At 42.4% G+C, this 14329-nt stretch overlaps 1 protein-coding gene across 2 annotated transcripts in view; it reads left to right on the forward strand.

Annotated features, from left to right (window-relative positions):
• LOC132396903 (misshapen-like kinase 1) overlaps positions 1-14329 on the forward strand; it is a 326920-nt gene that overhangs the window by 271666 nt on the left and 40925 nt on the right. For both annotated transcript variants that reach the window (XM_059974976.1, XM_059974977.1), the window contains 3 exons: positions 5602-5728; positions 9849-9992; positions 12036-12144. In XM_059974976.1, coding sequence (XP_059830959.1) covers positions 5602-5728; positions 9849-9992; positions 12036-12144 — 380 coding nt within the window. The remainder of the gene's footprint in view (positions 1-5601; positions 5729-9848; positions 9993-12035; positions 12145-14329) is intronic.

Here is a 14329-nt window from a genome sequence, read left to right on the forward strand (position 1 = left end):
AGTAGGTTTTCAAAGCTTGCAGAGAGATTTAGGCCAGTTAGAAGAATGGGCTGAACAATGGCAGATGGAGTTTAATGCTGAAAACTGTGAGGTGATACATTTTGGTAGGAATAATCCAAATAGGACATACATGGTAACTGGTCAGGCATTGAAGAATGCAGTAGAACAGAGTGATCTAGGAATAATGGTTCATAGTTCCCTGAAGATGGAATCTCATGTGGATAGGGTGGTGAAGAAAGCTTTTGGTATGCTGGCCTTTATAAATCAGAGCATTGAGTATAGGAGTTGGGATGTAATGTTAAAATTGTACAAGGCATTGGTAAGGCCAAATTTGGAGTATTGTGTACAGTTTTGGTCACTGAATTATAGGAAGGATGTCAACAAAATAAAGAGAGTACAGAGAAGATTTACTGGAATGTTACCTGGGTTTCAGCACCTAAGTTACAGAGAAAGGTTGAACAAGTTAGGTCTTTATTCTTTGGAGCGTAGAAGGTTGAGGGGGGACTTGATAAAGGTATTTAAAATTATGAGGGGGATAGATAGAGTTGATGTGGATAGCCTTTTTCCATTGAGAGTAGGGGAAATTCAAACAAGAGGACATGTTGAGAGTTAGGGGGCAAAAGTTTAAGGGTAACATGAGGGGGAATTTCTTTACTCAGAGAGTGGTAGCTGTGTGGAACAAGCTTCCAGTAGAAGTGGTAGAGGCCGGTTTGGTATTGTCATTTAAAGTAAAATTGGATAGGTATATGGACAGGAAAGGAATGGAGGGTTATGGGCTGAGTGCAGGCCCCTGGGACTAGGCGAGAGTAAGTGTACAGCATGGGCTAGAAGGGCCGAGATGGCCTGTTTACTGTAATTGTTATATGGTTATTAATTTCCATAGATGCTGCATGACTTGTTGAGTTCCTCCAGCATTTTGCATGTGTTGTCTTGTACGTGCTGCCTTGGAGTGTGTTTCTACACCAGGGGTAACCAACCTTTTTTTATGCCATGGAGCCTTACCATTAACCGAGAGGTCTATGGACCCCTAGTTGGAAACAAACCCCCGTTCTTCATGAATGTAGTACTTCGCTCATACCTGCTGTCAAATTTATCGCCAGAACAGAAACCTCAAAAGAAGTAAAGGATACATCTACAAACCACTGTATGACTAGAAGATTGAGGGGAGATTTGTCAGAGGAATACAAAATTAGAGGGGTATAGATAGGGTAAATGCAAGCAGACTTTTTCCACTGAGGTTGGGGATAGGCCTGCAACTCCAGAGGTCATGGGTTAAGGGTGACAGGTGTAAAATTTAAGGGGAAACTTCACTCAGGGTGGTGAGAGTGTGGAATGAGCTGCCAGCACAAGTGGTGCATGCGAGCTCGATTTCAACATTTAAAGGAAGTTCGGATAGGTACATGGATGGGAGGGTATAGAGGGCTGTGGTCCCGGTGCAGGTCAATGGGAGTAGGCAGTTTAAACGATTTCAGCATGGACTAGAGGGGCCGAAGGCCTGTTTCTATGCTGTACTTTTCTATGACAATGACTGAAATAAATGTAAATGCTCAGCAGCTTGCACTGTTTAAGGTTTTATCTGGGCCTAAGTGTTCTTTAGGATAAGACAGTCAGCCTGCTTGGTGTGGCAAGGTTGGGATGGGGTCCAACATGCTGAAAAGATTGATGGATTAGAAGAGTTGAAGTGAAGAAGATCATAGAAGGCAAACCTAGGGAGCAATTAGAATTGGAGAAAGAAATGGGAGAGTAATCATCCTTAGCTCTTGTATCACAGAATCTCCCAGAAACATTGGAGAATCAAGGGGTTCCCTGACATGGACCAAGCAAAGGGTCCTTGGCCCCAGGTTGGGACCCTCTGACCTAGAGGGAGGGAAAAGCTGAATGAGCTCAGTGTTACTGTGGCAAAAGAGAGACTGATCCCCAGAGCCTATCAATCTACATCCCAAACCACTTCAGGAAGAGGTCCTGGAAATCGTGGATGCAAGCCTGTTTAGAATCTGGAGCAGTTCCAATGCATTGGGGTGGGGGGGGGGGCAAATAGAACCCCACTGTATTTTTATTTTAAGAGCAAAAAGGGGGAAACAATAATACAGATCAGTAGAGGGAACGTACTATAAGTTGTAATAAACAATACAATCATTAAGTTCAAGGTAAATTTATTATCAGAGTATGTAATTGTCACCATATACAACCCTGAGATTAATTTTTCTGCATGCATTCTCAGCAAGTCTATAGAATAGTAATTATGACGGGGTCAATGAAAGATCAACCAGAGTGCAGAAGACAACAAATTGTACAAATGCAAATGTAAATATATAGTGATAAATGAGAAAATGAGATAAAGAGTTGTTAAAGTGAGTTCATTGGTTCTTGGAACATCTCAAATCTTTTGTTTGAGCCTGATGATTGAGGGGTAGTAACTGTTCTTGAACCTGGGTGTAAGACCTGAAGCTCTTTTACCTTCTACCTGATGGCAGCAACGAGAAAAGAGCATGTCCTGTGCGGTGAGGATCTTTGATGATGAATCCTGCTTTCCTGTGACAGAATTTCATGTAGATGTGCTCAATGGTTGGGGCGGCTTTACCCGTGATGTACTGGGCCAAATCTACTTCCTTTTGTAGGATTTTCCTTTCAAAGGTATTGATGTTCCCGGTCCATGCTGTGATGCAACCAGTCAATGCACATTCCACTACACATCAATAAAGCTTATCAAAGTTTTTGATATCAAGCCACAGAATCCAAAGGAGAGGCACTGTTGTGCTTTCTTTGCAATTACATTTATATAATGTCAGGTCCTCTGAGTTAGTGATACAAAGGCATTTAAAGTTACTGACTTTCCACCTCTGATCCTCCGATGAGGACTGGTTCATGCATCTCTGGTTCCTCTCTCCTGAAGTCTACAATCAGTTCCTTGGTCTTGCCAACATTGATTGAAAGATTGTTATTATGACATCACTCAGCGAAATTTTCAGTCTCCCTCCTATATGCTGATTTGATACTGCCCACAACAGTGGTGTCATCAGCAAACTTGCACGTGGTGACAGTTGAATGTGGAACTGAGAGTTTGTTGAAAAGACTGGATTGAGGAGTAGCTCGAGCATTTTAAAGGCAAATATCTAGAGCTGGTAGAGCAGTGCTAAAAATGGGTGGAGGGCATGATGTGAACCTATAGTGGTTTGCTCTCTGCTCGCTCTGCAAAACCTAACCCCCCTTGGTATTATGGGGGCTGCAAAGAAAAGAACCATCAGGAGTGTCACAAAGGCTGCTGAGCGAGCCTCCAAATGGCTGTGGATCAAGAGTTGTAACCCATGGACCAATGCTGCTGGGACACAATCCAGGGCCTGATCAACACTGGCTGGGTCATCTGATCAAGTATCTGCTGTTAGGAGACTCAAAACACCCAATGACACCAAGCTACATCACTGACGATATGTCCCAGTGCAGCCCAGGATATGTCTCAGCATCAAGGGGCAAATGCATGCTGCTGTATTTTAGGAAGTCTTGTGGGTTAGGATATACAAATAGAAGGGCAGTAAAGAACAGAGATTTGGGGGTGGGGGGGTGGTTCCCAACTCCATTGTTCTCTGAAAGTGGCAACACAGATGCATAGGACAGTGAAGATAGCATATGCCGTACCTGATCTTTTACTCCAAGGGCCATTATGTTGCAACTTGTTAGGCCTACGTGGAGTATTCTGTGCAACTGTGGTGGCCATGCTTTGGGGGGATGTGATTGTGCTAGAATGAATGCAGAGGAGATTGCCCAGGATATTCAACTACCACCCTAACAGCCTCCACGTCCAGCAGATAATTCTCCGAAACTTCCACCACCTCCAACTAGATCCCACCACCAAACGCATCTTCTTCCCCCCCCGCCCAACTTTCTGCTTTCCGCAGGGATTGCTCCCTACACGACTCTCTTGTCCATTCGTACCTCCCCACTATTCTCCTGGCACTTATCCTTGCAAGCAGAACAAGTGCTTCACCTGATCCTACACCACCTTCGTCACTACCATTCAGAGCTCTAAACGGTCCTTCCAGGTGAGGCGACACTTCACCTGTGAGACTGTTGGTATCATATACTGTGTTCGGTGCTCCCAGTGTGGCAACTTGGTATATTGGCAAGACCCAACATAGATTGGGAGACCACTTTGCCAAACATCTACACTCCATCTGCCAGAGCAAGCAGGATCTCCCAGAGGCCACCCATTTTAATTCCACTTCCCATTCCCATTCTGATATGTCCATCCATGGCCTCCTCTACTGTCAGGATAAGGCCACTCTTAGAATGGATTAACAACACCGTATATTCCATTTGGGTAGCCTCCAACCTGATAGCGTGAACATTGATTTCTCAAACTTCCAGTAATGCCTCCACCAACCCCCCCCCCACTTCACCATTTCCCATCCCCTTGTCCCTTTCTTATGTTATCTCCTTGCCCACCCATTGTCTCCCTCTGGTGCTCCTCCCCCCTTTCTTCCATGGCCTTCTGTCTCTTTCACCTATCAACTTCCTAGCTCTTTGCTTCATCCCTCCCCCTCCTGGTGTTTCTCTCTCTCCCCTCACCCCACCTTTCAAATCTACTCCTCAGCTTTTCTTCTCAGTCCTGCCAAAGGGTTTCAGCCCAAGGCATCAACTGTACTTTTTTCCACAGATGCTGCCTGGCCTGCTGTGTGTGTTGCTTGGATTTCCAGCATCTGCATCTGCAGACTTTCTCTCATTTGCCCAGGATATTCCCTGGATTGCAGAACATCAGTCACAGGGATTGATTGGATAGGCTGGACATATTTTCCCCTGGAGCAAACAAAGCTGAGAGATGCCCAGATAGAAGTGTACTTACCTCGCTAAGTTGTTGTAACATCAACTAGACAATAAGCCAAACTCCATTCAAAAATGACATGAGAAGCTGAGTAAAGCCTCCTAGTTCCTTGCTTTTATTGCAGACTCAATGGCATGACTTCGTGAATAAGGAGTGATACTGAAAAACAACAAAATTTAGTACAATTACTGCATTGTTCTATGCGCAGATAAGTAAGAACTTAGTTCAGTTTCTGCAGGTACATATAAGATTCAGACAAGTAAATAATATGTGTGAACCATTAGCATCCAGATTAATGTCTAATAAACTCAAAAATAACTCAAAAAAATTGTATTTCAGCAAAATCTTATTGATTCCTTTAGATTAACTTCTAAACAATATAATGTCAACTTAAAGCAATGCTTCTGGAGAAGCAACAGGATAGCTTTAGATGGAAACTTCTTTCACTCCTAACATGTATTTCTGGCCTTCTGCCAGCCAGTGTGCTTTCCTACTAATACTTCCTGGTTGCACAGGAAGTGACCTGATACACATCTGAAACTGCTCATTAAAATAAAAGCTGAATGTGCCTCATCACATAGAAAAACATAGATGAATTGCCTGAAGAGCAGAACAAGAAGCATAGAAGATTAAGAGAAGCACAGATAAAGTAACAAGTCAGAATCATTTTCCAGTAGGTGGCTAAAGGGCTTATATAATTCTGACTCTATCTTCACTATAGCCCTTCCCAACTAGGTTATTCTGGATCTCTGCACTGCACTTCACAAAATGTTTTTATTCTTTAGTCAAAACCGGAGCAATGATGGTGACACAGACAGCATCAGCACAATGGTGGTGCACGACGATGAAGAGCCTGCTGTGGTCGAGACTTCAGGCAACAGCTATGGAGACGGGACGATGATTGTCCAGAGGGTAGGTTTATTGCTCAGTGTCATCCCCTCATTGTGAGAAGAGTCCATTACTCCTGAAACTTCCACCATCCCACTAGTGTCTTCCACAGTGAAGACTGATTTAAATATTTATTCAGTTTGTCTGCTATTTCCTTGTCCAATATTACTACCTCTCCAGCATGGAAGAGTCTGTTGGCTAATTGAATGAGGTGATATGCCTTAACAAGCAATTAAGATGTTCACATTTTCTCTGAATAGGTCTGGTTCAGATTTTTCACCACTCACCCCCTAAACACAATGTGATTTCCACGCCTAAGTTCTCTCACACATCACAGTGCTCATTATGGAGATTATACAGACCAACGGGTTCATGTGGGGTTTATATTCCTTAAGATTTGAAACATTCCCACAAAATTCGGCAAGAACTCATCAGGTCAGGCAGCATCCAAGATGAGGAATAAAGAGTCAACATTTCGGGCTGAGATCCATGGCCTGATATATTACCCTGTCTCCATATACTACCCAGAGATTCATTTTCTTTTAAGACATTCGCAGTAGAACAAAGAAAGAGAATAGAATCAATGAAAAACTACACAAAAGACTGACAAACAATAGGCAAAAAACATGAAAAAAATATAATAATAAGTAAATAATACTGAGAACATGAATTGTAGAGTCTTTGAAACCGAGTCTAATGGTTGTGAAATCAGTTCAGTGTTTGACTTGGGAGCCTGATGGTTAAGGGTAATAACTTTCTGAACATGATGGTGTGAGTCCTGCAGCTTCTGCAGCTCCTTCCCGATGGCAACAGCAGGAAGAGAGCATGGCCCTGGGTGGTGGGGTCCTTGACAATGGATGCTGCTTTCCTGCAACAGTGCTCAATGGGTTCAATGGTGGGCTGGGCTTTTCCTGTGATGGACTAGACTGTATCCACTAATTATTGTAGGCTTTTCTGTTCTCATTGTGTTGCATTGTTCCAGTAGTCATTCTTTTAAGTTGTCTGTTACACTACTAGTCTACATTCTTGACTACAATATGATGACAAAATTCATGGTTAATGATGTAGTAGACAGATGTCCAACTGTAGTTCAATTCGTTCGTACTGCTAACAGCCATAAATGTAATTTTGCACTTGTAATTTATTACTACCTCAGAATTTCTGCTTTGCCCCTTTGACTTTTATTTTTAAAATGTAACACATTTCCTAGTCCATGTTGTTAAAGTAAATGCAATTCCATTTACTTGGTTGTTCTTCACTTGGTATTTATTGTCTGTGTTTGACAGTTTACATCTCACTGATCCCTTTGGAGGAAACTATTTCTGATTTTAAAAAATACAGGGCAGGATATACTTAAACAACCCAATCTTTGTTGCATTGGGAAGTTTAACTCTTGGAAACAATAATTTCATGCCTGGGTAGGTTTTGTTCAAGATTTGACAGTCACAAGTGGATCCAGTACTTCAGTCAGAAGCTGATACTTGTTTTTCTCATTGGAGGGATATCTGTTAAGAGCTCAGTTAACTAAACAGTCTAATCCCTCCCCCCGAGCTTCTCTCATTTGTTCCTCAGCAGCTGCAAAGAGATTAATAGAATCAGAAAGATAAATTACTATTTAAATTGTGCTTTTTCTTATGTCTTCATGATTTATTTATGCGTCCAGCTTTATAACAAATATGATGTACTTTTGCTTCCAGGAATCTCAAGACAATGTGATTTGTTTTTACAGGGATGTGAAGTTTAGATAATACTAATGAATTTTTTTTTAAAAAAGGTGATTTGGGAAGTAGAATAAACCAAATGGAATCTTAAAGGATCAATAGCTTCAGCTAAAATGAATCAAAGGGTACCAATCAGATATTTAACTGCAACCATGTATTAGCTCTTCATTATGTTTACATGTTACGTAACATGTTCAGTGTTTAAATTTGCACAATATTTACAGATCTCAGTGTTTTCGTGGCAGGCATAATAGGTGAATCTAATAGGATTAAATTACAAGTACAGTGCCTTGAAAACAGTATTCAGCCCCCAGTCCTTTGCTCACATAAATGAGTATTACAACCTGGAATTTTGATCAATTTAACTAGGAATTTTTAACTGTGAATCATAAGTTGAGAGGATCTTAAGTTGAGAATAGAATGGAAAAGCAAGGATAAAGTGTTGAGGCTTAATAAGGCACTGATGAGGCCTCATTTGGATTATTGTGAACAGTTTTGGGGCCCTTTAGGATGTGCTGCCATTGGAGAGGGCTCAAAGGAGGTCAAAATGTTGATAGAGTGGATGTGGAGAGGATGTTTCCTATAGTGGGGGAGTCTTGGACCAGAGGTAACAGCCTCAGAATAGAGGGACATTCATTTGGAATGGAGATGAGCAGGGATTTGAGCCAGAGAGTGGTGAATCTGCAGAATTCTTTGCCACAGGCAGCTATGGAAGCTAGGTCAAGGCAGAGGTGGATAGATTCTTATTTGGCCAGGGTATGAAGCAATACAGGGAGAAGGCCAGATATTGGGGCTGAGGGAAATGGATCAGCCATGATGGCAAAGCAGACTCAATGGGTCCAATGGCCTAATTCTGCTCCTATTTCTTGTGTGCTTTTTTCACAGTTGAGACTAAAAAACATAGAAAAATGTGAAACATAAAAAGTAAAAAATCATAAACTAAAGTGCCAGCAGTTCAAAAGTATTCATCCCTCTTTGCTCGGTGCTCAGTTGAACCACCTGTCGCAGCTATTACAGGCAGTAGTCTTTTTGGATAAGGCTCTTTGCACAACGTGATGGAGCGAGATTTTTGCCTTCCACTTACAAAACTGCTCGAACTGTGCCAGGTTAGTTGGGGAGCAGCGGTGGACAGCAATATTGAGGTTTTGCTAGAGGCATTTGATCTGGTTAAGTTCAAGGCCATCAATTTTCTTCATTGTAATCCACTAAATGGTTGGTCTCGCAGTGGGTCATCGTCCTCCTGAAAGATGAACTTCCTGCCCAGTTTATGCTTTCTGATAGAGGCCTACAGGTTTTTATGCTGAATTTCTCTGTATTTAGCAGCATTTATCTTCTCATAAACCTGACCACATTACTAGTCCCTGCTGCTAAAAAGCATCTCCATAGCATGATGCTGCCTCCACCATACTTTTCAGTAGGGATGGTGTTACCTGGCTGAGGTGTCGTTTGAGATTTACGCCACACATGCCTCTTACTGTTGAGGCCTTAAACTTCCACTTCAGTCTCGTCGGATCATAAGACCTTCTTTCACATTTTTATAATATCATTGCAGTGACACTTTACAAAGTTTTTACAAGCAAGGATATGCTTTTTTTAAGGCTGGGTTTCTTCCTTTCCACTTTAACATAAATACATTATTTGGGCAACATTTTGGAGATTGTCGAGCCATAAACCATCTCCAGTTGCAGCTCATTCACAGTGACTGTTGGCGTCACAGTAGCCTCTGTTTCAAATGCTCTGACGACTAAATTTAGAGGGGCGGTCTGACTTTGGCAGTATGGCTGTGGTTTCATATCTTTTTTACGATGGACTGCTCTGAGGTATGTTCAGTGCCTTTGAAGTGGTTTTGTACCCTTCCCCAGATCTGTGCTTCTCTATTATCATGTCCCTGACTTGTCTTGAATGCTCTTTTGTCTTCATTTTGGTTTGGTCTGTCGAAAATTTACCATTCTGTTGGACCTTGCAGAGGTAGGAGCAGTATTTATTCTTACAGATTCATTGAAAACAGGTGATCTTCCAATTTTCTACATCAACAAATGTGTGATTTGGCAAGGTAATACCTTGTATTGCACCTGAGGAAAGTTAGCACAGTAATTACAAAGAGAATGAATACTTTTTCAGCCTCACAATTTTAGTTTTGAATGTTTGGTAAATTGTTGACAGGGTTTGGAATCTTTCTTTTGATTTGTCATGATGTGCAATGTTTTGTAGATTAGCTAAAAATCCAACTTCAATATATTTTAATTTTAGAAAATGAGACAGTAAAATATAAAAATAGTTGTGCCTTGAATACTTTTTCAAGGCACTGTCAGTACATGAATCATTTGCCCATTTTATACGTGTTCCTGCACTAAGAGTTCAAAGAGAAGTTGCAGCCATTTGTAAAGCAATATATGATGAGTAATCTTGGTTTCTTTCCACAGACTCCTGAGGAGGAAAGAAGTGTCCATCATCCAGACAGTAACGGTTTCACAAGTCATGTTAACCTGCCTGATTTAGTACGGCAGAGTCATTCTCCTACTGATACTAAAGGCCCTAAATCTCAGCAGGACGATAGTATAGCGGAGGTGAGTAAAGTTGCATTCTATGTTGAAGGTCTTCCTGAGAGTTTCTGCAGTAGCAAAACCTCAAATTTGCAAACGGTGCGAATATGCTCAATGTGCTGGACATTGGTTTGAGTTGGCTTCCCCCAAGATTTCTCCCATGCCCCAGAACTCTGCTGGTTAGTGGGGTAATTGGTCACTGAATATTGACCTTACTGTAGATGGGTAGTAGGAAGATTGAGACAGCCATTGTTCGCTCAAACCTCTGCTCCCTTGTGTCTATATGCACTTGTGGGGAAGGCTTTGGGAGTAAACCCTGAAGGAAAAATCCAGAGCTGGGGTCCCAAAAGCAGTCCTGTGTTGCATTCAACACTTACTGGCAACTCCTGTGATGCCACTGGTGCCAAACTGTATCAGTCTCCACCATTCCTTTGGGTTCATCAGATGTGTGGAGAGAAGGAGCTTGCCACATGGGCAACAGCTTGCTCTCCATATCGTACTGAGCTGGCTTGCATTTTGTTTGCAGCTAGGGTCAACCCCGACCAATGGAGGGCCTCTGGAGGGTAGGAGATGATGATGGGCAAATGTAAGAAAACAGAATAGATAGGGGAAGTAGGGGAGAAAGGGAATGATAAAATTTTTGCTGGGGGTGGGATAACCATGGGCTTGATGAGTCGAGCGGGGCTGTCTAATCTATTCCCAGAAACTTGTACAATTTGTCTGTTAGCTAAGGCTCTGTAAGAAAATGTCTGCAATACCAAAGGAGCTGGGGAACTTTGGCAGGTCATACATTGTCAAGAGGGAGATGAACTGTCAGTGCTTTGGGTCAACTCTCTTAATCTTGACTCACTTGCTACCTTAGATGCTGCCTTGGCCTGCTGAGTTCACCTGCGGTATTTATTTATTTATTAGTTACTTCTTTACTCAGAGACACAGAGCAGAACAGATCCTTCTGGCCCCACACAAATTGCTGAAGGAACTCAGCAGACCAGGCAGCATCTTTGGAAAAGAGTGAACAGTCGACATTTCGGGCGGCGAGCCTTCCAAAAGAAGGGTCTTGGCCCAAAGCATCAGCTGTTTGTTCTTTTCCATAGACACTGCCTGAGTTCCTCCAGCATTTTCTGTGTGTTGCTTTTCATTTCCAGCATCTGTAGGTTTTCTGTGTGTTCGTGTTCTCTGCTATTTATTGAAATACAGCGCAGACCAGGCCCTTCCCGCCGTGCCATCCAGCAATCCCCCAGTTTAATCCGAGCCTAATCACGGGACAATTTACAATGACCAATTAACCTACCAACCAGTGCGTCTTAAGACTGTGGGAGGAAACCAGAGCACTTGGAGGAAACCCGCAGGATCATGGGGGGAATGTACAAACCCCTTACAGGCAAAAGGAGGAATTGAACCCCTGTCTCCTGTACGTCAAGCATTGTGCTAACCACTACGCTACTAGCCTAATCACAGGATGTTTTACAGAGACCAATTAGCCTACTAGCTGGTACATCTTTGGACTGTGGAAGGAACTGGAACACCTAGAGAAAACCCATGCAGTCTCAAGGAGGAAAACAGACTCCTTAAATACAGCGCCAGAATTGAACTCCAAACACTGACGTCCCTTGTTGTTCCAGATTCAAGCATCTGCAGGCTCTTGTGCAGGGGTTCCCAAACTTTATTATGCCTTGGACCAGTATAATTAACCCCAGGTTGGAACCCCTAATCTTGTGTCTATATTATGGTTTTGTGTAACCAGACTTTCATCAGGGTGCAGTGATAACAAAACTATAAAAACCAATTAGGCGTTTAAGAAATCCTAAGATTCACACATGAATGTGCCAAGAAGGGATTGGTGTAATTTCAGTAGTTCAATTTGCTCAAAGCAACATCATCATCCAAAGAACATTTTCCTGAGCTCATCGCATAGGGAGAGGCACTATTAGTTGGCTTTCTCCAGAGGGTTGGGGAGGAAGGAGGGAGGCAAGCAGGGCGAAGGGAGGATACAAATTCAAAGGATCAGATGCCACTTTCTCATACTAAGGTTCTGTGGTTGATGTGCATTTGTACGTCTTGTTACAGTTTCAATCAAGAGGCCTGGTGAAATCCCCTGGCAAGTCGTCTTTTACTACTTTTGTTGATCTTGGAATGTATCAGATGGGTGCTGGTGGGGAAACCATACAACTTGCTGGTGAGTCTACAAATTTGCTGAACCCAACCTTTACCCTGATAGAAGAACAGTGTGCTGCCTATCCTGCCTCAGAACTTGTACACTGTCAACCCAACGTTGTGCTGAATTCTAAAAACCTTATCTTTGGTTTCAAGTTCATCAGCAAAGGAAAACGTGGTATCATAGAATCAAAGAACACTGCTGCTCAAAAACAGACCATTTTTGGGATGTGGGGTGAAATCTAGTCCATGTCAGTCTGTTATTCTGCCTAGTCCTATGACCTAAACCTGGACCATATCTCTCCATACCCTTTCCATCCTTCTCTTAAATGTTGAAATTGAACCTGCATCCACCACTTGCACGGGCAGTTCATTCCACACTCTCACCGCCCTCTGAGTGAAGAAGTCCCCCTTATCTTCCCCTGGAATATTTCACCTTTCATACTTAACGCGTGACCGCTAGTTTGAGTCTCACCCAACCTCAATGGGGAAAAGCTTGCTTGCACTTACCCTATCTATATTCCTCATGATTTTATATACCCCTATCAAATCTCACCTGATTCACCTACACTCCAAGGAATAAAGTCCTAGTCTATTCAACCTTTCCCTGTTATTCAGGTCCTAAACCCCAGCAACATCCTTGTAAACTTTCTCTGTATTCTTTCAAGCTGACAGATGTTTTTCCTATGGGTAACTGCACGCAATACTTCAAATTAGGACTGAAATCACATACTGATTGATTTAGGAACAGCTTCTTCCTCTCTGCCATCAGATCTTTGAATAGACAATGAACCCGTGAACACTACCTCACCACTTTTCTTTTCTCTTTTTGCACTACTTATTTAACATATATATACTGTAATTTACACTTGTTATTTTGTATTGCTGTTTTACAACCAATTTCATGACATATGTCAGTGATATTAAACCTGCTTCTGATTTTGATTTGCAATGTCTTATACAACTGCAACAGAACATCCAAAACCTGTACGTTGATTTATGAAGGCTGAGTGCAAAAAGCTTCCTTTATGACCCTATCTACAGTCCTGTGCAAAAGCCTTGGGCACAAATAGCTAGGGTGTCTAAAACTTTAGCACAGTACTGTAGTAATTTAATGTATTGCACTGTACTGCTGCTGCAAAAAAAAACAAATTTCATGAAGTATGTGAGTGATGATAAATGTGATTTTGATATGGGTCTCATGTGGACTGAGAGTGGGAACGGGTTAGGGAGAGGGAAATTGTGATTGGGAAAAGGGGAAGGGAGCGGGAAGCAACAGAGACATTCTGTAATGATCAATACACCAATTGTTTGGATCAAATGACCTTGCCTGGTGTCTCAGGGCTGGGTATATCTGCACCTATGTCAGCCACTGCTCCTGGCACTCCTTCTCTGCCACCAGTTCTGCACCCCTCCTGCAGTGCTCCACCCTCGCCATTCCCAAAGTTCTTTGCTATGCCAGTTGTACGAACTCTGTCTCCACTCCACATTGACAAATACAATACTGTGCAAAAGTCTTTGGCACCTGAGCTATATATATAGTTGCTCATCTAAGCCACCCACCTGTAATGTACCTCAGCCAAATCATCTAACAAACATCATATTTTGGGATGTGGAATGAAACCAGAGTATCCAGGGGAAGCAAGCTCAGTCTCAGAGTGCATGCAAAGTCAACATAGATAGTGCCAGAAGTCAAACTTAATGGAGCTGTGAGACCAGAAACAGTATAGGATGCCAGATTGATGGTGGTTCAGAATCAAAATTGGGTTTAATATCAGCAGCATATGTCTTTAAATTTTTTGCCTTTGCAGCAGCTGTGCAATTAATACATAATAATAAAGGGGGAAAACTTAATTACAATGAATTTATATATATTACATTAAATAAGTAGAACAAGAACAGAATTTAAAAAGTAGTGACATGTTCATGGGTTCACTGTCCATTCAGAAATCGGATGGCAGAAGGGAAGAAGTTGTTCCTGAATTGTTGAGTGTGTGCCTTCAGGGTCCTGTAAGTCCACCCTGAATGAGAAGAGGGCATGTCCTGGGTGATGGGGGTCCTTATTGATGGATGCCACCTTTTTTAAGGCATCGCTCCTTGAAGATGTCTTGGATACTACAGAGGCTAGTGCTCATGGTGGAGTTGACTGAGTTCACAATGTGATGCAGGTTGTTTCAGTCCTGTGCAGCAGCCACACCACCCCCCCG

This window comes from Hypanus sabinus, chromosome 7 (genome assembly GCF_030144855.1).
Source record: "Hypanus sabinus isolate sHypSab1 chromosome 7, sHypSab1.hap1, whole genome shotgun sequence".
In the NCBI taxonomy this organism is placed as follows: Eukaryota; Metazoa; Chordata; class Chondrichthyes; order Myliobatiformes; family Dasyatidae; genus Hypanus; species Hypanus sabinus.